We start from the raw sequence: 27,170 nt of genomic DNA on the forward strand, positions 1-27,170 counted from the left end.
TCCTCTCATCTTTGTACCGTCAGCAAACTTGGCTACATTACACTCAGTCCCCTCTTCCAAGTCATTAATATAGATTGTAAATAGTTGGGGTCCCAGCACTGATCCCTGTGGCTGCTTTGTCCTGGTTTAGAAACACATTGGAGGTAAATTATTGGACAATCCAGCCCAAACAAATTCAACTGTCCCACTCAATCCCCCTACCCTTTATAGTATGCTTCTTTTCAAGTCATTATCTAATTTCCTTTTAAATAACTTACTGACTCTGCTTCCTGTGCCCCTGGTGTCCAGTGTTGCTAAAGACATGGGAGCCATTTAACATTTAAAGCTAGATTCCCAAATGTAATCAATCACTGATTTATCGATTGCTTCCAGAAAGCCAGCAAAAGCAGCAGCACTTTGCAGTTTTCAAATGTAGCTCATGTCCCTTAATGTTCTGACCAGTCTACTGATGATGGTAAGAGTGAGGAGGAGGGGGTGAGGAGGAGGGTGAGGAGGAGGAGATGAGGAGGAGGGGGTGAGGGGGAGGGTGAGGAGGAGGGGAGGAGGGGGATGGGGAGGAGGGGGTGAGGGAAGGAGGAGGGGGTGAGGGGAGGAGGAGGGGTTGAGGGGGAGGTGAGGAGGGGATGAGGGGGATGGGGAGGAGGGGGTGAGGGAAGAAGGAGGGGGTGAGGGGAGGGTGAGGAGGAGGGGAGGAGGAGGGGGTGAGGGGAGGAGGAGTGGTTGAGGGGGAGGGTGAGGAGGAGGGGGTGAGGGGGATGGGGAGGAGGGGGTGAGGGAAGGAGGAAGGGGTGAGGGGAGGGTGAGGAGGAGGGGAGGAGGAGGGGTTGAGGGGAGGAGGAGGGGGTGAGGGGGATGGGGAGGAGGGGGTGAGGGAAGGAGGAGGGGGTGAGGGGAGGGTGAGGGGGTGAGGAGGAGGGTGAGGAGGAGGGGATGGAGGAGGAGCAGGTGAGGGGAAGGGTGAGGAGGAGGGGAGGAGGAGGGGGTGAGGGGAGGAGGAGTGGTTGAGGGGGAGGGTGAGGAGGAGGGGTGAGTGGGATGGGGAGGAGGGGGTGAGGGAAGGGTGAGGAGGAGGGGGTGAGTGGGAGGGTGAGGAAAACAGTGAGGGGCAGGGTGTGGTGGGGAGGGTGAGGAGGAGGAGGTGAGGGGATGGAGGAGGAGGGGGTGAGCGGATGGAGGAGGAGGGGGTGAGGGTTGGAGGGGTTGTGGGGGAGGAGAATGGTGAGGGGGCAGGGTGTGGTGGGGAGTGTGAGGAGGAGGGGGTGAGGGAATGAAGGAGGAGGGGGTGAGGGGAGGAGGAGGGGTTGAGGGGGAGGGTGAGGAGGAGGGGGTGAGTGGGAGGGTGAGGAGAACAGTGAGGGGCAGGGTGTGGTGGGGAGGGTGAGGAGGAGGAGGTGAGGGGATGGAGGAGGAGGGGGTGTGCGGATGGAAGAGGAGGGGGTGAGGGTTGGAGGGGTTGAGGGGGAGGGGGAGGAGAACGGTGAGGGGGGCAGGGTTCGGTGGGGAGGGTGAGGAGTCAGCTGGACATTTGCTGACTGTGGGTGAATGTTGAGGCTGGGATCTGGGAGGTATCTGGGATCTGGGAGTCTCTCCCACTAGCTCCTGCCCTCTCACAGCCCAGCACCATTTGGCGAGGAGAGATGGAGGAGAGATGGAGCTGGGCTTCTCTGGGTTAATCCCACAAGGGCCAGGCTTTGATGAGGCCGGCCAATCAGAGTCCTGCCTGGTGTTGGTCCAATGAGGAGGCGGGGTGGTGATGTAATGGGGAGGCTGGAGACTGGGAGCTGGTCCAGACACGATAGATTGTCTCTGTACCTTCCCCGGCTCAGAGCTGCGGTAAGTGAGCACAGACCCGACGTACTGGCACTGTTCGTGCAGCCCCTGCCGGCACACCCATTGCAATAGTGCCTGAAATCCGCTATATTTGTCGATGTAATAATAACCTTGCTTGTTCGGCATTAGTTTAAATAAATATAATACGGTTTTTCCTGCTTTGGGCTGTGGTTTGATGAAAATTGATTTTTATAATTTTCTGTTTTAACATTTGAGGTTGCAATTGTTTTAAGGGGATGGGTTGATGCATCGAGCAGTTAACATGATTGAATTACAATCTCTGTCAGTGCATGGATAAATGTGTACACCAGTGGGTTTCTGTGTGATCAGTGCTGAGCGCTGTGTGTTACTGGGCGGGTGTGCTGCTATTGAAGGCAGGTTGTCGCATATGTCCATTATTAATGTCCGCATGGGCGACGGAGATTTGTAACTGCGTGTTGGACAAAAAACAGGTTTCATTTCATTTTCTAAAAAGGATCTTCTCAGTGGAATGGATAAGATGAGATTGGGGGAGAAACCGAGATTCATGATGTGAGCTGCAGCCTGTCGAAGTGTCTGCGTCTTTGTGTCTGCCTGTCTGTGTGTCTAGATCTGTGTCTGTGTGTGTGGGTGGGTGTCTGCGTCTAGATCTGTGTCTGTGTGTGTGGGTGGGTGTCTGTGTCTAGATCTGTGTCTGTGTGTGTGGGTGTCTGTGTGTGTGGGTGTCTGTGTGTCTAGATCTGTGTGTCTGTGTGTGTGGGTGTCTGTGTGTCTAGATCTGTGTCTGTGTGTGTTTGTGTGTGTGTGTGGGTGTCTGTGTGTCTAGATCTGTGTCTGTGTGTGTGTGTGTGTGTGTGTGTGGGTGTCTGTGTGTCTAGATCTGTGTGTGTGTGTATGTGGGTGTCTGTGTGTCTAGATCTGTGTGTCTGTGTGTGTGGGTGTCTGTGTGTCTAGATCTGTGTCTGTGTGTGTGTGTGTGTGTGTGTGTGTGGGTGTCTGTGTGTCTAGATCTGTGTCTGTGTGTGTGTGTCTGTGTGTCTAGATCTGTGTCTGTGTGTGTGTGGGTGTCTGTGTGTCTAGATCTGCGTGGGTGTCTGTGTGTCTAGATCTGTGTCTGTGTGTGTGGGTGTCTGTGTCTATGAATCTGTGTCTGAGTGAGTGGGTGTCTGTGTGGGTGGGTCTGTGTGGGGGTATCTGTGTCTATAAGTCTGAGTGAGTGAGTGTCTGTGTGTGTGGGTGTGGGGGTGTGGGTATGTCAGTGTGGGTGGGTCTGTGTGTATGTCTATGTGTGTGAGTCTCTGTGTCTGTCTGACATACAATGAGGACAATGTTTAAAATGTGATTTTTCTCCTACCCGTCCGACTCCTGCCTCGTGTTAACTCCTGTGCTTGGTGAGCCTCCCATCTTCTGCCGTCTGATTGAACCCTGGAGCGATGGCTCCGCTCGGAGACTGCACTGTCCTGGAATGTCCCAATCTTTCCGCACTCAGACTGGCCCATCAGTTCAATGGTCTTCAGTCACCATGGTAACTGGTGGATCTGGTCTGGTTGGCTGATGCCTCAAACACAAGGTTTGGCTCCAACATTTATCTCCCTTCTATACGCCTCTTGATTCAGTTTAACATAAACGCTGTCTCCAACACATGCTGACATGCACAAGGTATGACATCAGACAAAGGGTCTTATTGTCTACCTACAGGAATCCATTCCAGGCACAAGCCTCTTCCAAGCTCTTGTCTGCTGCCTGCGATGAGTTCATCAGCACCCAGCGAATTATCAATTTGTATTCCACTAAACTGGTGATTTTCTGACTTCTCACGGGTTTATTTTCCCTAATCACAATAATTATTGAGTTAACATTCTGCTTGGGACATCATTGTCCCATCAAACCACTCCCAGGACAGGTACAGCACGGGGTTAGATACAGAGTAAAGCTCCCTCTACACTGTCCTATCAAACACTCCCAGGGCAGGTACAGCACGGGGTTAGATACAGAGTAAAGCTCCCTCTATACTGTCCCATCAAACACTCCCAGGGCAGGTACAGGGGGTTAGATACAGAGTAAATGGAGAAAGATTGCAAAGTGCTGCAGTACAGAGGGACCTGGGGGTTACTTGTGCATGAAACACAAAAGGATAGTATGCAGGTACAGCAAGTGATCAGGAAGGTAAATGGAATCTTGGCCTTTATTGCAAAGGAGATGGAGTATAAAAGCAGGGAAGTCTTGCTACAGTTATACAGGGTATTGGTGAGGCCACACCTGGAATACTGCATGCAGTTTTGGTTTCCATATTTACAAAAGGATATACTTGCTTTGGAGGCAGAGAAGGTTCACTCGGTTGATTCCGGGGATGAGGGGGTTGACTCATGAGGAAAGGTTGAGTAGGTTGGGCCTCTACTCATTGGAATTCAGAAGAATGAGAGGTGATCTTATCGAAATGTATAAGATTATGAGGAGGCTTGACAAGGTGGATGCAGAGAGGATGTTTCCACTGATAGGGGAGACTAGAACTAGAGGGCATGATCTTAGAATAAGGGGCCGCCCATTTAAAACTGAGATGAGAAATTTATTTTCTCAGAGGATTGTAAATCTGTGGAATTCACTGCCCCAGAGAGCTGTGGAAGCTGGGACATTGAATAAATTTAAGACAGAGATAGACAGTTTCTTAACTGATAAGGGAATAAAGTGTTATGGGGAGCGGGCGGGGAAGTGGAGCTGAGTCCATGATCAGATCAGCCAAGATCGTATAAAATGGCGGAGCAGGCTTGAGGGGACATATGCCCTACTCCTGCTCCTATTTCTTATGTTCTAAAGCTCTCTCTACACTGTCCCATCAAACACTCCCAGGGCAGGTACAGCACAGGGTTAGATACAGAGTAAAGCTCCCTCAACACTGTCCCATCAAACACTCCCAGGGCAGGTACAGCATGGGGTTAGATACAGAGTAAAGCTCCCTCTACACTGTCCCATCAAACACTCCCAGGGCAGATACAGCACGGGGTTAGATACAGAGTAAAGCTCCCTCTACACTGTCCCAGAAACACTCCCAGGGCAGGTACAGCACGGGGTTAGATACAGAGTAAAGCTCCCTCAACACTGTCCCATCAAACACTCCCAGCGCAGGTACAGGGGGTTAGATACAGAGTAAAGCTCCCTCTACACTGTCCCATCAAACACTCCCAGGGCAGATACAGCACGGGGTTAGATACAGAGTAAAGCTCCCTCTACACTGTCCCATCAAACACTCCCAGGGCAGGTACAGCACGGGTTAGATACAGAGTAAAGCTCCCTCTACACTGTCCCAGAAACACTCCAGGTTATATGCTAACTGACCTGTTGTGCCCCAATCTCAGAAATCCCCAGAGAACGCTAGTGTGGCATTAGCTTTGCCACAGCTTCCCCACCTGTTTAGCCTGGCTTGGGGCTGTGAATTTAATGAATTTATACTGATTAATGCACAGTGTTTTTTGTAGAGAGACACACAAGGGCTGGATTGAGAGTTGCATTATTCATTTCTCCCAGGACCCTTGCAGTGTGCAGACAGGAGACTTCCAGCTGGGAGGTCTGGGCTGGAGGTGAATACTCGGCGTGCTCACTGCCTGCCCCACCCAGCCCCTGCATTATATTCCAGCTATCCCTGGTGCTGAATGCCATCTGAGTGAGTAGCCTCCAGCTTACAGCCGCTAATTCTAAAATGGTGTCAGGAAGATGGCCAAGTTGAGTTTGGATGTATTTTAATCCCGCGTGTTTGGGGAGGTGGTTCGTAGCACACCCCCGTTTTGAAAGAATTTATTTTCCAGTGTCTTCATGAATGATATATTGCATCGCGATAGCCATTGAAAAATACTGTTCACCTTCCCAGCCTCTTGCAGTATCAATTATTCCGGAAGGTTTTACTGTGGTGACTTTGTCGTTGAGCTGCCAAGGTTTTTCAATATTGCTGACTTGGCCTCGCGTTGGTTGATTTTATTCCAGGGTTTTAATTGTATTGTCTCCCCGGTGGGAATAGTGATGAGGAGACAGAATGGAGTGAGATGAGCAGGCTGGCTGGACGATGGGAAGGAAGTGCCGGTTGTGAGGCCGCAGCCTGCGTAGCTTCGGGGAGAAGGCCTTCGCTCTGGGCCTGTGGCTTCCGGTGACCCCGCTACAGGGCGGGTTCATCTAACCCGGCTGTGATGGGGATTCTGGGTCTCTCGGGGCGTGGGGGAAGGGGGCGGGATTCCCTCCCCGCTCGAGTGCCTTCTTCCCCCCAGCCCCAGCTGGTAAACCCTCCTGGCTGGTCAGACAGGCAGAGGCCTAGAAAAAGGTGGTCCATCTCCTCTCTCGCCCGCCACCGCGCAAGGAGCCCGGTGAGGAGGAATCTAAGGGCAGCAGAGAGACTTTAAATCTAAACTTTGTCGGGCTGTCTGTGGGGGGTTGTGTTTCCTAAACCCATTTAGAGAATCGCTCCTTCCCAGAATGGCTCCCGGCTGTTAAAGTGGAGGCTGTGATTGTTTGTGAGCAGTTTTGCGGAGCCCTGTGGGGTGAAGGCGGAATTACTGTCCCTGCAGGAGCTTGTTGCTGGAGCTGCAGCACGAGGTGTCGCTGAAACGCAAGGGCAGATCTGAAAAGCTGGCGATTACCCCAAGGATTGGTACCAGAAATGCGAGGGTATACATATCAGGAAAGGATGAACAGGCTGGGTCCCTCTTCCCTTGAAAAAAGAAGGCTGAGGGGTGACCTAATAGAGGTCTTTAAAATGATGAAAGGTTTTGATAGAGTGGATACAGAGAGACTGTTTCCACTTGTGGGGAAGAGTATAACTAGAGGCCATCAATATAAGATCGTCACCCAGAAATCCAATGGGGAATTCAGGAGAAACTTCTTGACCCAGAGAGCGGTGAGAATGTGGAACTCGCTGCCACAGGGAGGGGTTGAGGCGAATAGTATCGATGCATTTAAGGGGAGGCTGGATAAACATCTGAGGGAGAAGGGAATAGAGGGTTATGCTGATAGAGTTCGATGAGGAAAGATGGGAGGAGGCTCGAGTGGAGCATAAACGCCGGCCTGGACTGGTTGGGCCGAATGGCCTGTTCCTGTGCCGCATATCCCGTGTAATCCTGTGTAACTGGGGGGCAGCAGACCAGGCACCTTGCTGTGACCTCACATCCTGCCCCTTCGGAGCCCTGAGGAAAATGGGAGGTCCTTGAATTTACAAGAATCAATGGAACAAGAGGAAGCCATTCAGCCCCTCCGCCATTCAATGCGACCATGGCTGATCTACACCTTAACACCATTTACCTGTCTTTGCTCCGTATCCCTTGATACCCTTACCCAACAAAAATCTGTCGATTTGAGTCTGGAAAGCTCCAATTGAGCCCCAGCCACAGAGTTTTTGGGGGAGAGTTCCAGATTCCCAGCACCCAATGTATGAAGAAATGCTCCCTGACATCACCCCTGAACGGCCTGGCTCGAATTTTCTGCCCCCTTGTTCTGGACTACCCCACCAGAGGGAATAGTTTCTCCATATCTCCCCTCCCAACTCCCTTAATCATCTTAAACACCTCGCTTAGATCTCCCCTTAAACTTCTACACTCGAGGGAACACAGGCCCAGTCTGTGCAACCTGCCCTCGTAATCTAACCCTTTTAGTCCCAGTGTCATTCTGGTGAACCTGCGCTGCTCCCCCTCAGAGGCTGATATATCCTCCCTGGGGGGTGGGCCCAGAACTGGACAGTGTCCAGATGGGGTCTGACCGAGGCTTTATATAACTGTAAGACAAATTCCAGCCTTTGTATTCCACACCCTTGAAATGAAGGCCAACATCTCATTAGATTTTCAATTATTTTCTTTAACCTGTCTGCTGGATTTGGATGATTTCTGTACTTGAACCCCCAAATTTCTCTGCTCCTCCACAGTTCCCAGCTTCTCTCCAATTCATCGTTCATAGTGGGTGGCCCCACACATCCCCACATTAAACTCCATCTGCCACCGTTTTGCCCACTGACTCAATCTATCAATGTCCCTTTGCAGTGTCCTGCTCCGAGCTACACGGTTTACTGTGCCACCTGGTCTTTGGTGGGGTGCTGACCAGGTGAACGAGCAGGCTGGTTTACACCACGCTTGATACGTGTTTCTACTGGTCAATGGACCAATTTAGCTCCAATAACGTTAATGAACAGGGCTGAATATTATGCTTGTAGCAGCTACATCTCGAACCCCCTGCGACCTCAGAGCACACTGCCATTAATCCCCACCTGTAACACCATGAACCCCTCCTCTCTAGCGCTGTGTCTAAGGACCCTTCCTGCTCACATTGTGAGAACAGAGGTCTCAGAGCTCAGGTACATTTAAAATTGTCCATTGTGTCCAGCTGGTGAGGGGCACCCTTGGGCACTGGCCATTGACAGGACAGGTTGTCCTTCCCAGCTCTGCCACCTCTGGTCACCGGCAACAGTAAGCTCGGAGAGTTCTGACATTCCCCCCTGCTGAAGTTGGTTCTGGGGCCACGCTTTCCGTCAGCCTCACGACAGACCCAGGGAGTTCAGTCTTGTCGCGAGATCACTCCCCGGGCTGCCCGAGTCTTAGCAACAGACCACCCTCGCAACAACAATACAATGCAAATGTCTGGACACATCCCCCCGCTAAACCACCCCCCAGCCGCCCACATAACCCCCCCCCACACATAAACCCCCCCCCCACATAAACCCCCCCCCCCACATAAACATAAACCCCCCCCCCACATAACCCCCCCCACATAACCCCCCCCCACATAACCCCGCCCACATAACCCCGCCCACATAACCCCCCCCACATAACCCCCCCCCACATAACCCCCCCCACATAACCCCCCCCACATAAACCCCCCCCACATAAACCCCCCCCACATAAACCCCCCCCACATAAACCCCCCCCACATAAACCCCCCCCACATAAACCCCCTCCACATAAACCCCCTCCACATAAACCCCCCCCACATAACCCCCCCCACATAACCCCCCCCACATAAACCCCCCCCACATAAACCCCCCCCACATAAACCCCTCCCCCACATAAACCTCCCCCACATAAACCTCCCCCACATAAACCCCCCGCACATAAACCCCCCCCACATAAACCCCCCCCCCACATACCCCCCCACATACCCCCCCCACATACCCCCCCCACATAACCCCCCCCACATAACCCCCCCCCCACATAACCCCCCCCCACACATAACACTCCCCGCACACATCACCCCCCCCCCCGCATAACCCCACCTCCACATAACCCCCCCCCACATAACCCCACCTCCACATAACCCCACCTCCACATAACCCCCCCCACATAACCCCCCCCCCCACATAACCCCCCCCCCACATAACCCCCCCCCCACATAAACCCCCCCCACATAACATAAACCCCCCCCACATAAACCCCTCCCCACATAAACTACCCCTCCCCCCCATATCACCACCCCAATATAAATCAGCCCCCCACATAAATCACCACCCCCCACATAAACCCCCCCCCACATAAACCCCCCCCACATAAACACCCCCCCCCACATAAACACCCCCCCCACATAAACACCCCCCCCACATAAACACCCCCCCCACATAAACTACCCCTCCCCCATAACCCCCCCACATAAACCACCCCCCCACATAAACCACCCCCCACATAAACCCCCCCACATAAACTACCCCTCTCCCTAAACACCACCCACTCCCCCCTTCCAAAAACCACCACCCCAAAAAAAACCACCCCCCCCTAAACAACACCCCCCCTAAATAAATACATCCCCAAACTCCCCATAAACCACACCCCCCACCCTCCCGATAAACAACCTGACACCTCCATATGTCCAATCGGATAACACGTTCCGCTGATTTGCATGGATTATGCTAACTCTGCCCACCAGGGGTGGCTGCAATATTAGTCCCTCCCTCAACACCCGATCTTGGTGCGGCCCCCTTTAACCCCCCCCCCCTCCCCCGCACACCGCCCCAGGGGGCACGAACAGGGCAACGCTGTTGACGACTGTCGCCACATTGGGCGGAGTTTAGCGAGGGCGCTGCGGCACTCCTGCGCCCGGCGATCGTGACATCATCGGCGTGCGCGTCGCCCCGTTAGCGCTCCAGGCCCGAGATGTTCTTTCTCGCCCCCCCCCGCTGCCGCCGGGCGCAGCGATAACAGCGAAGGTTTCAGGGTCCGCGGCCGGGGCGAAAACCCGGGGGAGCTGGCCGAGTGCTGAGAGGGAGCCAGACCGTTTCTAGCTGCTCCCGATCCGTTTCCTTCACGGGGTCGGGTCCGGGATGGCTCGGTGCAGCACGCTGGGTGAATGGCGGGCTGATCGCGCGGTAACCCCCCGCTACCCATTGGGCCAGCCACCTGCAGAGTCGGCAGTAAGGCACCCTTCCCGTTAAGCGAGGGTCGGCCCCTCGGATCCGGCACTGCCCAGGGCCCAGGGTCACCGAGGCCTCCTGGCCCATCAGTGCCCCGGGAAGGAAGAGGAGAGCCCGTTCGTTGCGCTTCCGTCCAGGGGCGGTAACCCGAATTTACCGCCTACCGCTAAGTCTAGCGCCTCCCGAGAGTTTCCGCCCCCACTAACGGGCGATACCCAATTTCTCGGCCTCAGTCTCTGTAAACAGCCAAAAGACGCGAGAAATTTGCCTCGTGCGCCACGTGAAGCGGGCGGGGGTTGTAGTGGGGCGTGTAACGGGGGGGGGCAGGCCGGGCCGTGTAACGGGTACCAGGGGGTGTAACGGGAGCCGGATGTAACGTGGGGTATCGGATCAGACAGCCGACACATGCACGCCTGATATCAGTTCTCCGGCCGAGCCATTAGCGCCCGTTTTACGCCTCTGCGCGAGGCCAATTTCTGAGCCAGCCTGTGTGCCCTGGGCTTCACACTTAGGCGCCAAAGTTTAACGATGGGACCGTCCGTGCTGGTGCGAGCTGAACATGTCCTGTGATATGAATGTGACCACAGGATGGCAGCAGGCGACAGAGAACCCAACACCAGCATCATTCAATGTTGACACAAGTTACCATAACCTTTTAACTCCATGTTGCTCAGCCGCTGGTTCACACCCGGTGCAGCTATAGCAGCACCTTTAATCACACCGACTAATTTTAGTACAAAACACCTTGCACACAACACGTAAGAACATTAAGAAATAGGAGCAGGAGTCGGCCATTTGGCCCCTCGAGCCTGCTCCGCCATTCAATAAGATCATGGCTGATCCGATCATGGACTCAGCTCCACTTCCCCGCCCGCTCCCCATAACCCTTCACTCCCTGATCGCTCAAAAATCTGTCTATCTCCGCCTTAAACATATTCAATGACCCAGCCTCCACAGCTCTCTGGGGCAGAGAATTCCACAGATTTACAACCCTCTGAGAGAAGAAATTCCTCCTCATTTCTGTTTTAAATGGGCAGTCCCCTTATTCTGAAACTACACCCCCTAGTTCTAGATTCCTCCCCGATTAGCCGTGCCTTCCGTTGCCTCGGTGCTAAGCTCTAGAATTCCCTCGTTAAACCTCTCTACCCTCCTTCAAGACACTCCTTAAAACCTAGCTCTTTAACCAAGCTTTTGGTCACCTGCCCTAATTTATCCTTATGTGGCTCGATGTCAAATTCTCTTATCTCATAATACTCCTGTGACGTGCTTTGCGACGTTTCACTGGGTGGGGTGGAGTGTAGAATGTTTCAGTGTAAGGGGTGTCGCAGTGGTGTGGGGCGGACTGGTTGGGGCCGGGTGCTCTTTGCCTTTCCGTCGTTGTTCATAGGTTTATACGTAACCTTCGGGGCTGCTGACCGAGGGCCGTGCGGCTCTTTGTCGGCCGGCGGGGACACGATGGGCCGGAATGGCCTCCTTCTGCGCTGTAAATTTCTGTGTTAGAGACGCTATATAAATATTAATTGTTGTTGGTCAAGCTGACCGCGGTGACCACTGACTTTCCATACAAGGTGTTTCCCTGGTGTGTCGCACCATTTTAGCAGATAACCCAGGACCTAGACCTTCGCAAACGCTGACTGCAGTAAGGGGCAGTCACACACGGTGCTCAGCTCATTGCTGTGTGAGCATCAATTCTCTCGACTTCCTCACACCCAGTGCGTCCACCTGGTGTGGCAGCTCCAGTTCTACAGGATTTGAGGATCTCGATCCGCCTTCTTACCCGTAGTTGAACCGGATTCCCCCCATGGTTCTTTGCTTTCAGTGTCTGGTTATTTTCTCTGTTCTTTGCCCCCAGAAGTCGGTACTGAGCTGCTACCTTCCGTTGTGCACAGATTCTGGCTGAGATCGGCGCTGACTAATCTGCTCACCATGTCACTGTCTGGTACGTAGCCCCCTGTCCCTCGCAGTGTATCCACCACAGGGGCTGCACCGTTAATTCAACCCCGACTGGCACAGATCCTTCCAGCTAAAGAGAGGGTGCAGGACTGTAATTGGTTAAGGGCTGCCATTGGGGGATCTAATGGAGGGCATCCATTTCGTTGGCACCAAGCACAGCCAAAAGAAGGCGGTTCCTTAACTCTCAGAACCATAAATCATGAGAATCAAAGGATTATTCTCAGAGTGTGCACAATCCATAGACCCCAGCACTGACTGTACTGACTGTGCAACAAATAGGAGCAGGAGTGGGCCATTCGGCCCCTCGAGCCTGCTCCGCCATTCAATGGGATCATGGCTGATCTTTGACCTCAACTCCACCTCCCCGCACTGTCCCCATATCCCTCGATTCCCAATCAATCTCTGTCTTAAATATACTCAGACTCAGCCTCCACAGCCCTCTGGGGCAGAGAATTCCAAAGGTTCACCACCCTCTGAGTGAAGAAATTCCTCCTCATCTCAGTCCTAAATGGCCAACCCCTGATCCTGAGACTGTGACCCCCGGTTCCAGACTCCTCAGCATCTATCCTGTCAAGCTCCTTTAGAATTTAATGCGTTTCAATGAGATCACCTCTCATTCTTCTAAACTGCAGAGAATATAGGCCTAGTCTACTCACTCTCTCCTCAAAGGCCAATTCCCCCAGTAACAGAGCTTGTAATACCCACAGTCCTCAGCACAGACTCTGTAATAAGATCTGCGATGTGCCCAATCCCAGCACTGATGGTGTAATAATTAATCTTGTAACAGTCAATGTTCCTGAGGCTGTGATTGTAGGTTACACGTTAACATGAAATATTTAGGTATGCTGCAGTACAATATTAAGAGTGGTGTGTCACAGTCGCTGGGGGCAAAGACCCCACCACACACCCTGAATAGTGGCTCAATGTGTGTAGCACCCTCGCCTCTGAGTCAGAAGGTTGTGGGTTCAAGACCCACTCCAGAGACTTGAGCACAAAATCTAGGTTGACCCTCCAGTGCAGTGCTGCCCTGTCAAAGGTGCCGTCTTTGGGCTGAGGTGTTGAACTGCTCTCTCAGGTGGACGTAAAAGATCCCAAGGCACTGTTTCAAACAAGAGCAGGGGAGTTATCTCCAGTGTGCTGGGCCAATATTTATCCCTCAATCAACATCTTAAAAATAACAGATTATCTGGTCGTTATCACATGCTGTGTGTGGGAGCTTGCTGTGCGCAAATTGGCTTCCACGATTCCCACATTACAACAGTGACTACACTCCAAAAGTGCTTCATTGGCTGTGAAGCGGTTTGGGATGTTGTGAAAGGTGGTATGTAAATGCAGTTCTTTCTTTTGCTGTTCTCTGACTCTATCTCTTTCCACTTTCAGCCTACAAACAGAAGTTGAGGGAACTGCCCCTCTTCAACTTGTTCTGTTCCTGCTTCAACCCAGAGACGCGCAATAAAACGCTCTATAAATTTGATGGTGAGTGATTGGAACGGAGTGCGGGCTGTGAGTACTGTGCCACACTGTGGAGGACAGCTAGAGGCGTCTGCAGTACAGGCTGAGGAACTGAGGGGAAACAGCGCCATTGCTGGTGGGAGGGTGTCATGACAGCGTGACACGTTTACATAGCCAATGTTCATGCTAAATGTGAACGCAGGAATTTATATTGGAAGTGAACACAGATCTTTAAAATGTACTAAATCAATGTCTCGCAGTCAGCTCGGGGGGCTGAATGGGCCTTCTCCCGTTCCTGTGTAACAGGCTTGAGGGGCTGAATGGCCTCCTCCTGTTGCTATGGTAACAGGCTCGAGGGGCTGAATGGCCTCCTCCTGTTCCTGTGTAACAGGCTCGAGGGGCTGAATGGGCCTCCTCCTGTTCCTGTGTAACAGGCTCGAGGGGCTGAATGGCCTCCTCCTGTTCCTGTGTAACAGGCTCGAGGGGCTGAATGGGCCTCCTCCTGTTCCTGTGTAACAGGCTCGAGGGGCTGAATGGGACTCTTCCTGTTCCTGTGTAACAGGCTCGAGGGGCTGAATGGGACTCCTCCTGCTCCTGTGTAACTCTCACTATCAACTGGATCCCTTTCTGTTCAGATCCCGTTGACCAGAACTGGTGCTTTATATCCGACATGGAGGTAAAGGAGTTGAACAAGAGAGCGTCCGGCCTGTCGTTCGAAGTCATCCTCAAACCACCCTCATTTGAGGGAGTCCCAGAATTCCACGCAGCTTTTCCAAAGAAGCGAGATCCATCCCTGGAGGAGATCCAGAAGAAACTGGAGGCAGCCGAAGAGAGGAGGAAGGTACGGTACTGAGTCAACCTGATGTACCGGCATTCAGAGCCCTCGGGGAGATACACTGATACCGACTGGAGTCTCCATCCCTCGGGGAGATACACTGACTGGGGTCTCCATCCCTCAGGGAGATACACTGACTGGGGTCTCCATCCCTCGGGGAGATACACTGACTGGGGTCTCCATCCCTCAGGGAGATACACTGACTGGAGTCTCCATCCCTCGGGGAGATACACTGACTGGGGTCTCCATCCCTCAGGGAGATACACTGACTGGGGTCTCCATCCCTCAGGGAGATACACTGACTGGGGTCTCCATCCCTCGGGGAGATACACTGACTGGGGTCTCCATCCCTCAGGGAGATACACTGACTGGGGTCTCCATCCCTCGGGGAGATGCACTGACTGGGGTCTCCATCCCTCGGGGAGATACACTGACTGGGGTCTCCATCCCTCAGGGAGATACACTGACTGGGGTCTCCGTCCCTCGGGGAGATACACTGACTGGGGTCTCCATCCCTCGGGGAGATACACTGATACCGACTGGAGTCTCCATCCCTCGGGGAGATACACTGACTGGGGTCTCCATCCCTCGGGGAGATACACTGACTGGAGTCTCCATCCCTCGGGGAGATACACTGACTGGGGTCTCCATCCCTCAGGGAGATACACTGACTGGGGTCTCCAACCCTCGGGGAGATACACTGACTGGGGGCTCCATCCCTCGGGGAGATACACTGACTGGGGTCTCCATCCCTCGGGGAGATACACTGACTGGGGTCTCCATCCCTCGGGGAGATACACTGACTGGGGTCTCCATCCCTCGGGGAGATACACTGACTGGGGTCTCCGTCCCTCGGGGAGATACACTGACTGGGGTCTCGGTCTCTCGGGGAGATACACTGACTGGGGTCTCCATCCCTCAGGGAGATACACTGACTGGGGTCTCCATCCCTCGGGGAGATACACTGACTGGGGTCTCCGTCCCTCGGGGAGATACACTGACTGGGGTCTCCATCCCTCAGGGAGATACACTGACTGGGGTCTCCGTCCCTCGGGGAGATGCACTGACTGGGGTCTCCATCCCTCAGGGAGATACACTGACTGGGGTCTCCATCCCTCGGGGAGATACACTGACTGGGGTCTCCATCCCTCGGGGAGATACACTGACTGGGGTCTCGGTCTCTCGGGAGATACACCGACACTGACTGGGGTCTCCGTCCCTCGGGGAGATACACTGACTGGGGTCTCCGTCCCTCGGGGAGATACACTGACTGGGGTCTCCATCCCTCGGGGAGATACACTGACTGGGGTCTCCGTCCCTCGGGGAGATACACTGACTGGGGTCTCCGTCCCTCGGGGAGATACACTGACTGGGGTCTCCGTCCCTCGGGGAGATACACTGACTGGGGTCTCCGTCCCTCGGGGAGATACACTGACTGGGGTCTCGGTCTCTCGGGAGATACACCGACACTGACTGGGGTCTCCGTCCCTCGGGGAGATACACTGACTGGGGTCTCCGTCCCTCGGGGAGATACACTGACTGGGGTCTCCATCCCTCGGGGAGATACACTGACTGGGGTCTCCGTCCCTCGGGGAGATACACTGACTGGGGTCTCCGTCCCTCGGGGAGATACACTGACTGGGGTCTCGGTCTCTCGGGAGATACACCGACACTGACTGGGGTCTCCGTCCCTCGGGGAGATACACTGACTGGGGTCTCCGTCCCTCGGGGAGATACACTGACTGGGGTCTCCGTCCCTCGGGGAGATACACTGACTGGGGTCTCGGTCTCTCGGGGAGATACACTGACTGGGGTCTCGGTCTCTCGGGAGATACACCGACACTGACTGGGGTCTCCGTCCCTCGGGGAGATACACTGACTGGGGTCTCCGTCCCTCGGGGAGATACACTGACTGGGGTCTCCATCCCTCAGGGAGATACACTGACTGGGGTCTCCGTCCCTCGGGGAGATACACTGACTGGGGTCTCCATCCCTCAGGGAGATACACTGACTGGGGTCTCCATCCCTCGGGGAGATACACTGACTGGGGTCTCCGTCCCTCGGGGAGATACACTGACTGGGGTCTCGGTCTCTCGGGAGATACACCGACACTGACTGGGGTCTCCGTCCCTCGGGGAGATACACTGACTGGGGTCTCCGTCCCTCGGGGAGATACACTGACTGGGGTCTCCATCCCTCGGGGAGATACACTGACTGGGGTCTCCGTCCCTCGGGGAGATACACTGACTGGGGTCTCCGTCCCTTGGGGAGATACACTGACTGGGGTCTCCATCCCTCGGGGAGATACACTGACTGGGGTCTCCGTCCCTCGGGGAGATACACTGACTGGGGTCTCCATCCCTCGGGGAGATACACTGACTGGGGTCTCCGTCCCTCGGGGAGATACACTGACTGGGGTCTCCGTCCCTTGGGGAGATACACTGACTGGGGTCTCGGTCTCTCGGGAGATACACCGACACTGACTGGGGTCTCCGTCCCTCGGGGAGATACACTGACTGGGGTCTCGGTCTCTCGGGGAGATACACTGACTGGGGTCTCCGTCCCTCGGGGAGATACACTGACTGGGGTCTCCGTCCCTCGGGGAGATACACTGACTGGGGTCTCCGTCCCTCGGGGAGATACACTGACTGGGGTCTCCGTCCCTCGGGGAGATACACTGACTGGGGTCTCGGTCTCTCGGGAGATACACCGACACTGACTGGGGTCTCCGTCCCTCGGGGAGATACACTGACTGGGGTCTCCGTCCCTCGGGGAGATACACTGACTGGGGTCTCCATCCCTCGGGGAGATACACTGACTGGGGTCTCGGTCTCTCGGGAGATACACCGACACTGACTGGGGTCTCCGTCCCTCGGGGAGATACACTGACTGGGGTCTCCGTCCCTCGGGGAGATACACTGACTGGGGTCTCCGTCCCTCGGGGAGATACACTGACTGGGGTCTCCGTCCCTCGGGGAGATACACTGACTGGGGTCTCCGTCCCTCGGGGAGATGGTTAAATGCTTGTTGTCTCCACTGTTAATCGAACATGAAATGTACTGCTTTAGTATCAGGAGGCGGAGTTACTGAAGCACCTGGCAGAGAAAAGAGAGCACGAGCGAGAGGTGATCCAGAAAGCCATTGAGGAAAATAACAACTTCATCAAGATGGCCAAGGAGAAACTGGAGCAGAGAAACGAGATCCAGAAGGAGAACCGGGAGGCCCACCTGGCAGCAATGCTGGAGCGACTCCAGGAGAAGGTGAGATGTTCCGGCTCCGATGTCCTGCCGGGATTTAGTCACTGGGAGGTTTCCTCTCCCGTTTATCCCTCAATTACTGACTCTCTCCTGATGAGGAGCCAGACTGGCACGAGTCAGACTTTGGATTCAGAGAATCCGGCCGTGTAATTGGATCGATCCCGGAGCTGTGCGTGCTGCTGGGGTCGGATGAGACCGACAATCGGTACGGCAGCCTCATTAATACGGGTGAGCGTCGGGTAGCAATCCACGAGTGTTCGAGTTCCTTGGGAGAGATGGCCCGTGGATTGTTCATGGAGACAGGAGATGTTCGCGTGGATTTGTGAAGGGTGGATCATGTCTGACTAATTTAGATCAATACTTCCAGGACTCACTACCACAGTGTATCGGTGGGGGGGGGGGGGGGCGGGTCTATGGATATGGCCTATATGGACTTCCAGAAGGCATTTGACAAGGTACCGCACAAGAAAATTGCAGAAATAAAAGTGCACGGAATTAGCGGTGACCTTGTGACACACTGGGAGGTAGGATACAGAGAGTAGAGATGTAGGGTAGCTACTGAATATCTAACCGCGTGCTGTACCAGCCCTGGGAGTGTTTGATGGGATAGTGTAGGGGGAGCTTTACTCTGTATCTAACCCCCTGTACCTGCCCTGGGAGTGTTTGATGGGACAGTGTAGAGGGAGCTTTACTCTGTATCTAACCCCGTGCTGTACCTGCCCTGGGAGTGTTTGATGGGACAGTGTAGAGGGAGCTTTACTCTGTATCTAACCCAGTGCTGTACCTGCCCTGGGAGTGTTTGATGGGATAGTGTAGGGGGAGCTTTACTCTGTATCTAACCCCGTGCTGTACCAGCCCTGGGATTGTTTGATGGGACAGTATATAGGGAGTTTTACTCTGTATCTAACCCCCTGTACCTGCCCTGGGAGTATTTGATGGGACAGTGTAGAGGGAGCTTTACTCTGTATCTAACCCGTGCTGTACCTGCCCTGGGAGTGTTTGATGGGACAATGTAGAGGGAGCTTTACTCTGTATCTAACCCCGTGCTGTACCTGCCCTGGGAGTGTTTGATGGGACAGTGTAGAGGGAGCTTTACTCTGTATCTAACCCCGTGCTGTACCTGCCCTGGGAGTGTTTGATGGGACAGTGTAGAGGGAGCTTTACTCTGTATCTAACCCCCTGTACCTGCCCTGGGATTGTTTGATGGGACCATGTAGAGGGAGCTTTACTCTGTATCTAACCCCGTGCTGTCCCTGCCCTGGGAGTGTTTGATGGGAACAGTATAGGATTACACAGGATATATGGCACAGAAACAGGCCATTCGGCCCAACCAGACGTTTATGCTCCACTCGAGCCTCCTCCTGTCTTTTCACATCTAACTCCATCAGCATTACCCTCTATTCCCTTCTCCCTCAATGGCTTGTCTGACCTCCCCTTAAATGCATCGATACTATTCGCCTCAACCCCTCCCTGTGGCAGCGAGTTCCACATTCTCACCTCTCTCTGGGTAAAGAAGTTTCTCCTGAATTCCCCATTGGATTTCTGGGTGACCATCTTATATTGATGGCCTCTAGTTATGCTCTTCCCCACAAGTGGAAACATTCTCTCTGTATCCACTCGATCAAAACCTTTCATCATTTTAAAGACCTCTATTAGGTCACTCCTCAGCCTTTTTTCAAGTGTAAAGAGACCCAGCCTGTTCATCCTTTCCTGATATATATACCCTCGCATTTCTGGTATTATCCTTGTAAATCTTCTCTGCACCCTCTCCAGTGCCTCTATATCCTGTTTATAATATGGTGACCAGAACTGTACGCAGTGCTCCGTGTGGTCTAACCCAGGTTCAATACAGGTTTAGTATAACTTCCCGACTTCTCAATTCTATCCCTCCAGAAATAAACCCGAGTGCTGGGTTTGCTTTTTATGGCCTTGCTAACCTGTGTCGCAACGTTTAGTGATTTGTGTATTTGTATCCGAGATCCCTTTGTTCCTCTACCCCACCCAGACTCCACCCTCTGAGTAATAATTCTTCCTACCAATATAATACCTCACATTTATCTGTGTTGAACATTATTTGCCAATTATATGCCCATTCTGTAAGTCTGTTAATGGCCTCCTGTAATGTGTTACAGTCCCCCTCAGTATTGACTATTCCCCCATTTGGTGTTATCCGCAAATTAAAAAATGTCTTTGTGATTCCAAAGTCTAAATGGTTAATATAAATGGTGACCAACAGCGGTCCCAGCACTGATCCTTGTGGAACACCACAACCAACTTCTGCCCCTGAGAATAGCTCCCTTTTACCCCACTCTCTGCTTTCTGTCTTGAAGCCAGCGAGCGATCCATTCTGCGACTTGTCCCCTGACTCTGCATTCTCTGACCTTGTTCATCAGTCTATTATGGGGTAACTTATCGAAGGCCATTTGAAAATCTAAGCAAATTACATCTACTGCATTACTATTATCTACTCTCTCTGTTACCTATTCAAAACATTCAGTGAGGTTAGTAAAGCAAGACTTTTCCTTTTGAAATCCATGCTGACTGTTCATTATTATATTTTAGGTTTCTAGATGTTCTTCTATTTTCTCCTTTAGTAGGGATTCCATTATTTTACCTCCCATCGATGTTAAGCTGACTGGTCGAGAATTCCCTGGACATGTTCTGTCCCCCTTCTTAAATATAGGTATTACATTAGCTACCCGCCAGTCCTCTGGCACTGCACCTTTTTCTGACAAATATTAAATACGTGTAGTAATGTCTCTGCTCTCTCTTCCCAAGATTCTTTTAAAATGTGAGGATGCCATCCATCCGGACCAGGGTTTTACTCCTCTTTGAGTTTGATTGGTTTATTTAATATATCCCCTCTTTTTATTTTAAATGTAGTTATCTTATTACTAATCTCACCATCCAATGTCATGTGCACCTGTTCCAGCTTCCTGGTAAATATTGAAGCAAAATAATGATTGAATATTTCTGTCATTGCTGGTGGTATTATCTTGTCCATCCCTTAATGGCTCTATTCCCATCCCAACCTTCCTTTTTTTATTATATATCAGATGCTGCCTGACCCGTTGAGATTTCCAGCAGTTTCTGTCTTTATTCCGGATTCCAGCATCTGCAGTATTTTGCTTTTGTGTTTCCTTTTTTTGTTGACCTGCCTGTAAAATATTTTACTATTTTGTTTTATGATCCTTGATCATTTAATTTCATAGTTCCTCTTTGCCTTTCTTTGCCTTCTCGCCTAATCTTTTCCTATTCTCCTTTATCATGCACTCTCCTGCTGTCTATGTACTTAATGTACGCCTCTTTCCTTACCCTCAATTGTTACCTTATGGCTTTATTCATCCATGGAGTCCCATTAGTGTTTAGTTTGTTCTTTCCTTTTAGCAGAATATATTGACCCTGCATTCTGTTGATCATTTTAAATGTTTCTCATTGTTTATCTACATCGATTTGTGCGAATATTGTCCATTTTATTTTACCAAGTTCTATTCTCAGCCCTTCAAAATCAGCTTTTCTCCAATCTATTACCCTGGTATTCATCATACTTATGTCCTTCTCAATTATCATCTTAAAGCGTTTTATATTCTGGTCACTATTGCCTAGATGTTCCCCTAATTTTACTTCTCTTATTTAACCGTTCTGGTTCATTCCCATTAATAGATCCAACAGCGAATCCTCCCTTGTTGAGCTTTTTACATATTTGGTTAGAAAGCTATCCGATACACATTGTATGAACGCCATTCCATTTACCTCCTTCTGTTCAATATCAGGGTAGTTGAAATCTCCCGTGATTATTATTCTAAACTAATTACTTACTTTTATAATTTGTCTGCATATTTCTCAATCCACCTACCTTCCACTAGAGGGAGCTTTACTCTGTATCTAACCCCGTGCTGTATCTGCCCTGGGAGTGTTTGATGGGACAGTGTAGGGGGAGCTTTACTCTGTATCTAACCCCGTGCTGTACCTGCCCTGGGAGTGTTTGATGGGACAGTGTAAAGGGAGTTTTACTCTGTATCTTACCCGTGCTGTACCTGCCCTGGGAGTGTTTGATGGGACAGTGTCGAGGGAGCGTTACTCTGTATCTAACCCCCTGTACCTGCCCTTGGAGTGTTTGATGGGACAGTGTAGAGGGAGCTTTACTCTGTATCTAACCCGTGCTGTGCCTGCCCTGGGAGTGTTTGATGGGACAGTGTAGAGGGAGCTTTACTCTGTATCTAACCCCCTGTGCCTGCCCTGGGAGTGTTTGATGGGACAGTGTAGAGGGAGCTTTACTCTGTATCTAACCCCCTGTGCCTGCCCTGGGAGTGTTTGATGGGACAGTGTAGAGGGAGCTTTACTCTGTATCTAACCCCGTGCTGTACCTGCCCTGGGAGTGTTTGATGGGACAGTGTAGAGGGAGCTTTACTCTGTATCTAACCTGTGCTTGCAATGTTTACCGTGCTCTAATAGCTGGTTATTTTATTCCAGGACAGGCGTGCAGAGGAGGTCCGAAAAAATAAAAGCCTGAGAGCAGTGGCAGGACGATAGAGGATGGTCGGTTCACACCGACTCCCCAAGCAGCATCCCAGCAAGGGTTCATTTGTAAATATTTAATCACAGCAAACAACGCAGCCAGTTCGAGAGGGAACGGAATCTCCGGCAACTGTCAACTGGGGAAAACTAAACCAACGTAAATCTCATTCATCCTGCTTGACCCAGTCTGATCTGGTCTCGGTCTGGGTCCAGTCTGTAGTCTGGTCTTGGCCCAATCTGGTCTGGTCTGGTCTTGGCCCAGTCTGGTCTGGTCTGGGCTCAGTCTGGACTGGTCTGGTCTGGGTCCAGTCTGTGGTCTGGTCTAGATCTGGTCTGGGCCCAGTCTGTGGTCTGGTCTAGATCTGGTCTGGGCCCAGTCTGTGGTCTGGTCTAGATCTGGTCTGGGCCCAGTCTGTGGTCTGGTCTAGATCTGGCCTGGTCTGGGTCCAGTCTGGTCTGGTCTTGGCCCAATCTGGTCTCGTCTGGTCTTGCCTCAATCTGGTCTGGTCTGGTCTTGGCCCAATCTGGTCTGGTCTGGCCTAGGCCCAATTTGGTCTGGTCTTGCCCCAATCTGGTCTGGTCTCGTTTTGGCCCAATCTGGTCCGGTCTGGGCTTGGCCCAATTTGGTCTGGTTTTGGCCCAATCTGGTCCGGTCTGGTCTTGGCCCAATCTGGTCTGGTCTTGCCCCAATCTGGTCTGGTCTGATTTTGGCCCAATCTGGTCCGGTCTGGTCTTGGCCCAATTTGGTCTGGTTTTGGCCCAATCTGGTCCGGTCTGGTCTTGGTCCAATCTGGTCTGGTCTTGCCCCAATCTGGTCTGGTCTGGTCTTGGCCCAATCTGGTCTGGTCTTGCCCAATCTGGTCCGGTCTGGTCTTGGCCCAATCTGGTCTGGTCTTGCCCAATCTGGTCCGGTCTGGTCTTGGCATCTGGTCATGGCCCAGTCTGGTGTCTGGTTATAGCCCAGTCTGGTCTGGCCTGGTCTGGGCCCAGTCTGTAGTCTGGTCTTGGCCCAGTCTGGCCTGGTCATGGGCCAGTCTCTGATTTGTGATCAATGATACAGTGATGATTGGAAGAATTTTTAAAAAATGTCATTACTGCAACTAATTGCCATCTTTTAAAAATTAAACCAAGCCGTGAAAAAGCACAAATCGCTCCCAGACTTGTGAAAAAATGATTCTGCTCTTGAAATGAATGTCTGTGCTGGCAGCGACAGACTGACAACTCACACAGCTTTCGTATCTGAAACACACCAGTCCCACACTCACTGTCTCTCTCAACTTGGCCCATCTCCATCCACACCCTTACTTTGTACATATGTATATTTTTTTAATTAATTTTTATTTAACCCCTTGCTGTCAAGATTGTAATAACTAAAAAATATAACATTCCTCCACATTCATCCTCCAACACACACTCATGCTCTCGCCCTCTGACACACACTCACGCACGCACACACACTCGCCCTCCGACACACACTCACGCGCGCACACACACTCGCCCTCCGACACACACTCACGCACTCACACACACTCGCCCTCTGACACACACTCACGCACGTACACACACTCGCCCTCCGACACACACTCACGCACGTACACACACTCGCCCTCTGACACACACTCACGCACGCACACACACTCGCCCTCTGACACACACTCACGCACGTACACACACTCGCCCTCCGACACGCGCGCGCACACACTCGCCCTCCGACACACACTCACGCACGCACACACACTCGCCCTCCGACACACGCGCCCAAACCGTTTCACTCACTGTAGTGCTTTGTCTTTCATTCCTGGGTCAGTAACCAGTCGTCCGTCACTCACTCTCTTTGAAGGGTTCTTCATTTGTATTTAGTATAAGTGCCAGACAAACTCAGTCAAACATGTGTACACACACGCAAATACACACAAACGCACAAGGCCATACATGGCACGCACACATGCACATAAACATACAAATGGAGATGCAAACAAACATACATACTGGGCCATACATATACAAATGCATGTGCGCACAAAACGCACATACAGTCACACCACCTTCAACATTCACTCCCTCCACCACCGGCACACCGTGGCTGCAGTGTGTACCATCTACAAGATGCACTGCAGCAAAGAAGAAAGGGAGAACTTGCATTTCTATAGCGCCTTTCACAACCTATGGACATCCCAAAGCGCTTTACAGCCAATGAAGTACTTTTGAAGTGTAGTCACTGTTGGAATGTAGGGAAATGTAGCACCCAATCTGCACACAAGCAAGATTCTACAAACAGCAATGTTTTAGTGATGTTGGATGAGGGATAAATATTGACTGAGAAGAATTCCCTGCTCTTTTTCCAAATAGTGCCATGGGATTTTTCACATCCACCTTGAGAGCAGACGGGGCCTCGGTTTAACGTCTCATCCAAAAGACAGCACCTCCATCAGTGCAGCACTCCCTCAGTACTGCCCCTCCGACATTGCGGCGCTCCCTCAGTATTGCCCCTCCGACAGTGCGGCACTCCCTCAGTATTGCCCCTCCGACAGTGCGGCACTCCCTCAGTATTGCCCCTCCGACAGTGCGGCGCTCCCTCAGTACTGCCCCTCCGACAGTGCGGCACTCCCTCAGTATTGCCCCTCCGACAGTGCGGCGCTCCCTCAGTACTGCCCCTCCGACAGTGCGGCACTTCCTCAGTACTGCCCCTCCGACAGTGCGGCACTTCCTCAGTACTGCCCCTCCGACAGTGCGGCACTCCCTCAGTATTGCCCCTCCGACAGTGCGGCGCTCCCTCAGTACTGCCCCTCCGACAGTGCGGCGCTCCCTCAGTACTGCCCCTCCGCCAGTGCAGCGCTCCCTCAGTACTGTCCCTCCGACAGTTAGCGCTGGTAGAAGAGGCATCACGCACTGGCAATCAGCGTGTAAATGTAACCTCTCGTTCCCTAACTCCGCCTTCACTGCCTGTTCAGAACCGTTACTTCATCTCAATAAAGTATTGTCTGGTGTTGTGGCCTCTGAGTCTGTATTTGTGTCTGGATGTGTGATTGCCCCAGCACTGCACGTCACACCTTCGCCTGGTGTTAATGGGGCGGTAACGGGGTCACATGGGGTCGGAGCCACCCTACCCTGTTACCCTCGCCGATGCCTCTGCCGCCATTTAGAAAGGGTCCCTCCACCGGGCATCCAAAGCCCCGCCTGTTTCAGGCGATGGGCCATTAAGGAAATGGGATCCTGTGAGGTAAGCAGGACCCCGCTCAGTACTGTAGGGCAGAGCTGGTTGGAGCCTCGGTCATACTCACTCCGATCCGCCCCCCCCCCCCCAGGTACTTGCACCATAGGGGCCTGGCACAGATCAATGTCAATGGGGGCCTCATTCTCTGGGGGGACATTCACAGTGGGGGGGGAGGGGCATTCTGGGCCGGGGGTGGGGGGTAGGGACATTCACAGGGCGGGGGGTGGGGGGGCAGTCACTGCGCCGGGGAGGGGCATTCACTGGGCTGAGAGGGGTTCGAGGGGCATTCACAGGGCAAGGCCAGGGGTGTCAGCATTAAGTGAGTGAGGGTAACAGCATTGAGGGAGGGAGGGAGAGTGACAGCATTGACGGAGGGAGGGAGGGAGAGTGACAGCATTGACGGAGAGAGGGAGGGAGAGTGACAGCATTGACGGAGGGAGGGAGGGAGAGTGACAGCATTGAGGGAGGGAGGGAGAGTGACAGCATTGACGGAGGGAGGGAGAGTGACAGCATTGACAGAGGGAGGGAGGGAGAGTGACAGCATTGACGGAGGGAGGGAGAGAGACAGCATTGACGGAGGGAGGGAGGGAGAGTGACAGCATTGATGGAGGGAGGGAGAGTGACAGCATTGATGGAGGGAGGGAGAGTGACAGCATTGATGGAGGGAGGGAGAGAGACAGCATTGACGGAGGGAGGGAGGGAGAGTGACAGCATTGACGGAGGGAGGGAGGGAGAGTGACAGCATTGACTGAGGGAGGGAGGGAGAGTGACAGCATTGACGGAGGGAGGGAGGGAGAGTGACAGCATTGACGGAGGGAGGGAGGGAGAGTGACAGCATTGACGGAGGGAGGGAGGGAGAGTGACAGCATTGACTGAGGGAGGGAGGGAGAGTGACAGCATTGGCGGAGGGAGGGAGGGAGAGTGACAGCATTGACGGAGGGAGGGAGGGTGACAGCATTGACGGACGGAGGGAGGGAGACAGCGTTGACGGAGGGAGGGAGGGAGAGTGACAGCATTAACTGAGGGAGGGAGATTGACAGCATTGACGGAGGGAGGGAGGGAGAGTGACAGCATTGATGGAGGGAGGGAGGGAGAGTGACAGCATTGACAGAGGGAGGGAGGGAGACAGCATTGACGGAGGGAGGGAGGGAGACAGCATTGACGGAGGGAGGGAGGGAGGGAGACAGCATTGACTGAGGGAGGGAGAGTGACAGCATTGACGGAGGGAGGGAGAGTGACAGCATTGACGGAGGGTGGGAGGGAGGGAGACAGCATTGACGGAGGGAGGGAGGGAAACAGCATTGACTGAGGGAGGGAGAGTGACAGCATTGACGGAGGGAGGGAGGGAGGGAGACAGCATTGGCGGAGGGAGGGAGAGTGACAGCATTGACGGAGGGAGGGAGGGAGAGTGACAGCATTGACGGAGGGAGAGAGACAGCATTGACGGAGGGAGGGAGGGAGAGTGACAGCATTGACGGAGGGAGGGAGAGAGACAGCATTGACGGAGGGAGGGAGAGAGACAGCATTGACGGAGGGAGTGGTGACAGAGAATACTGGCGTTCGTTGTGAAGCGCTTGAATGAGTGGGAGAGTGTGTGGGATTTAATTGTCTGTGCCGGGAGTGTGACAGACATGCTCGGAAACAGGCTGTCTGGAGACACTGGGCCCTGGCCTGCGTGGGACTGCGAGCACTCTCCTTGCAGCGTTACTGCCTCCCTTGGTCTCCCCTCATCACACGGCCCAGATGCGATGCTGGATTTGAGTGTCG

The 27,170-nt window shown here is 53.0% G+C and overlaps 1 protein-coding gene across 3 annotated transcripts; it reads left to right on the forward strand.

The window, feature by feature from the left end:
- The first annotated feature begins 1,816 nt into the window (after window positions 1–1,816).
- On the forward strand, window positions 1,817–25,170 carry LOC139272921 (stathmin-4-like). 3 transcript variants are annotated; one of them, XM_070889035.1, is made up of 6 exons: window positions 1,817–1,833; window positions 12,027–12,113; window positions 13,508–13,603; window positions 14,215–14,420; window positions 17,483–17,674; window positions 22,145–25,170. In XM_070889035.1, the coding sequence occupies exons 2-6, from the start codon at window positions 12,101–12,103 to the stop codon at window positions 22,202–22,204; spliced, it is 567 nt and encodes a 188-aa protein (XP_070745136.1). In that variant the 5' UTR covers window positions 1,817–1,833; window positions 12,027–12,100; the 3' UTR covers window positions 22,205–25,170. The 3 variants fall into 3 exon arrangements, with proteins under 3 accessions (XP_070745136.1, XP_070745134.1, XP_070745135.1); XM_070889033.1 differs by lacking the exon at window positions 1,817–1,833 and adding an exon at window positions 3,351–3,379; XM_070889034.1 differs by lacking the exon at window positions 1,817–1,833 and adding an exon at window positions 3,351–3,379 and having other exon boundaries at window positions 22,150–25,170.
- Window positions 25,171–27,170: the final 2,000 nt, after the last annotated feature.

The sequence above is a fragment of the Pristiophorus japonicus genome, chromosome 9 (assembly GCF_044704955.1).
Source record: "Pristiophorus japonicus isolate sPriJap1 chromosome 9, sPriJap1.hap1, whole genome shotgun sequence".
Taxonomy (NCBI): Eukaryota; Metazoa; Chordata; class Chondrichthyes; family Pristiophoridae; genus Pristiophorus; species Pristiophorus japonicus.

Bases quoted from the DNA above. Each gene is read 5' to 3' on its own strand.
- LOC139272921 (XM_070889033.1), top strand. The intron at 12,114-13,507 runs GTACGTAGCCCC...TTCCACTTTCAG, and splicing joins GCTCACCATGTCACTGTCTG to CCTACAAACAGAAGTTGAGG. The intron at 17,675-22,144 runs GTGAGATGTTCC...ATTTTATTCCAG, and splicing joins TGGAGCGACTCCAGGAGAAG to GACAGGCGTGCAGAGGAGGT.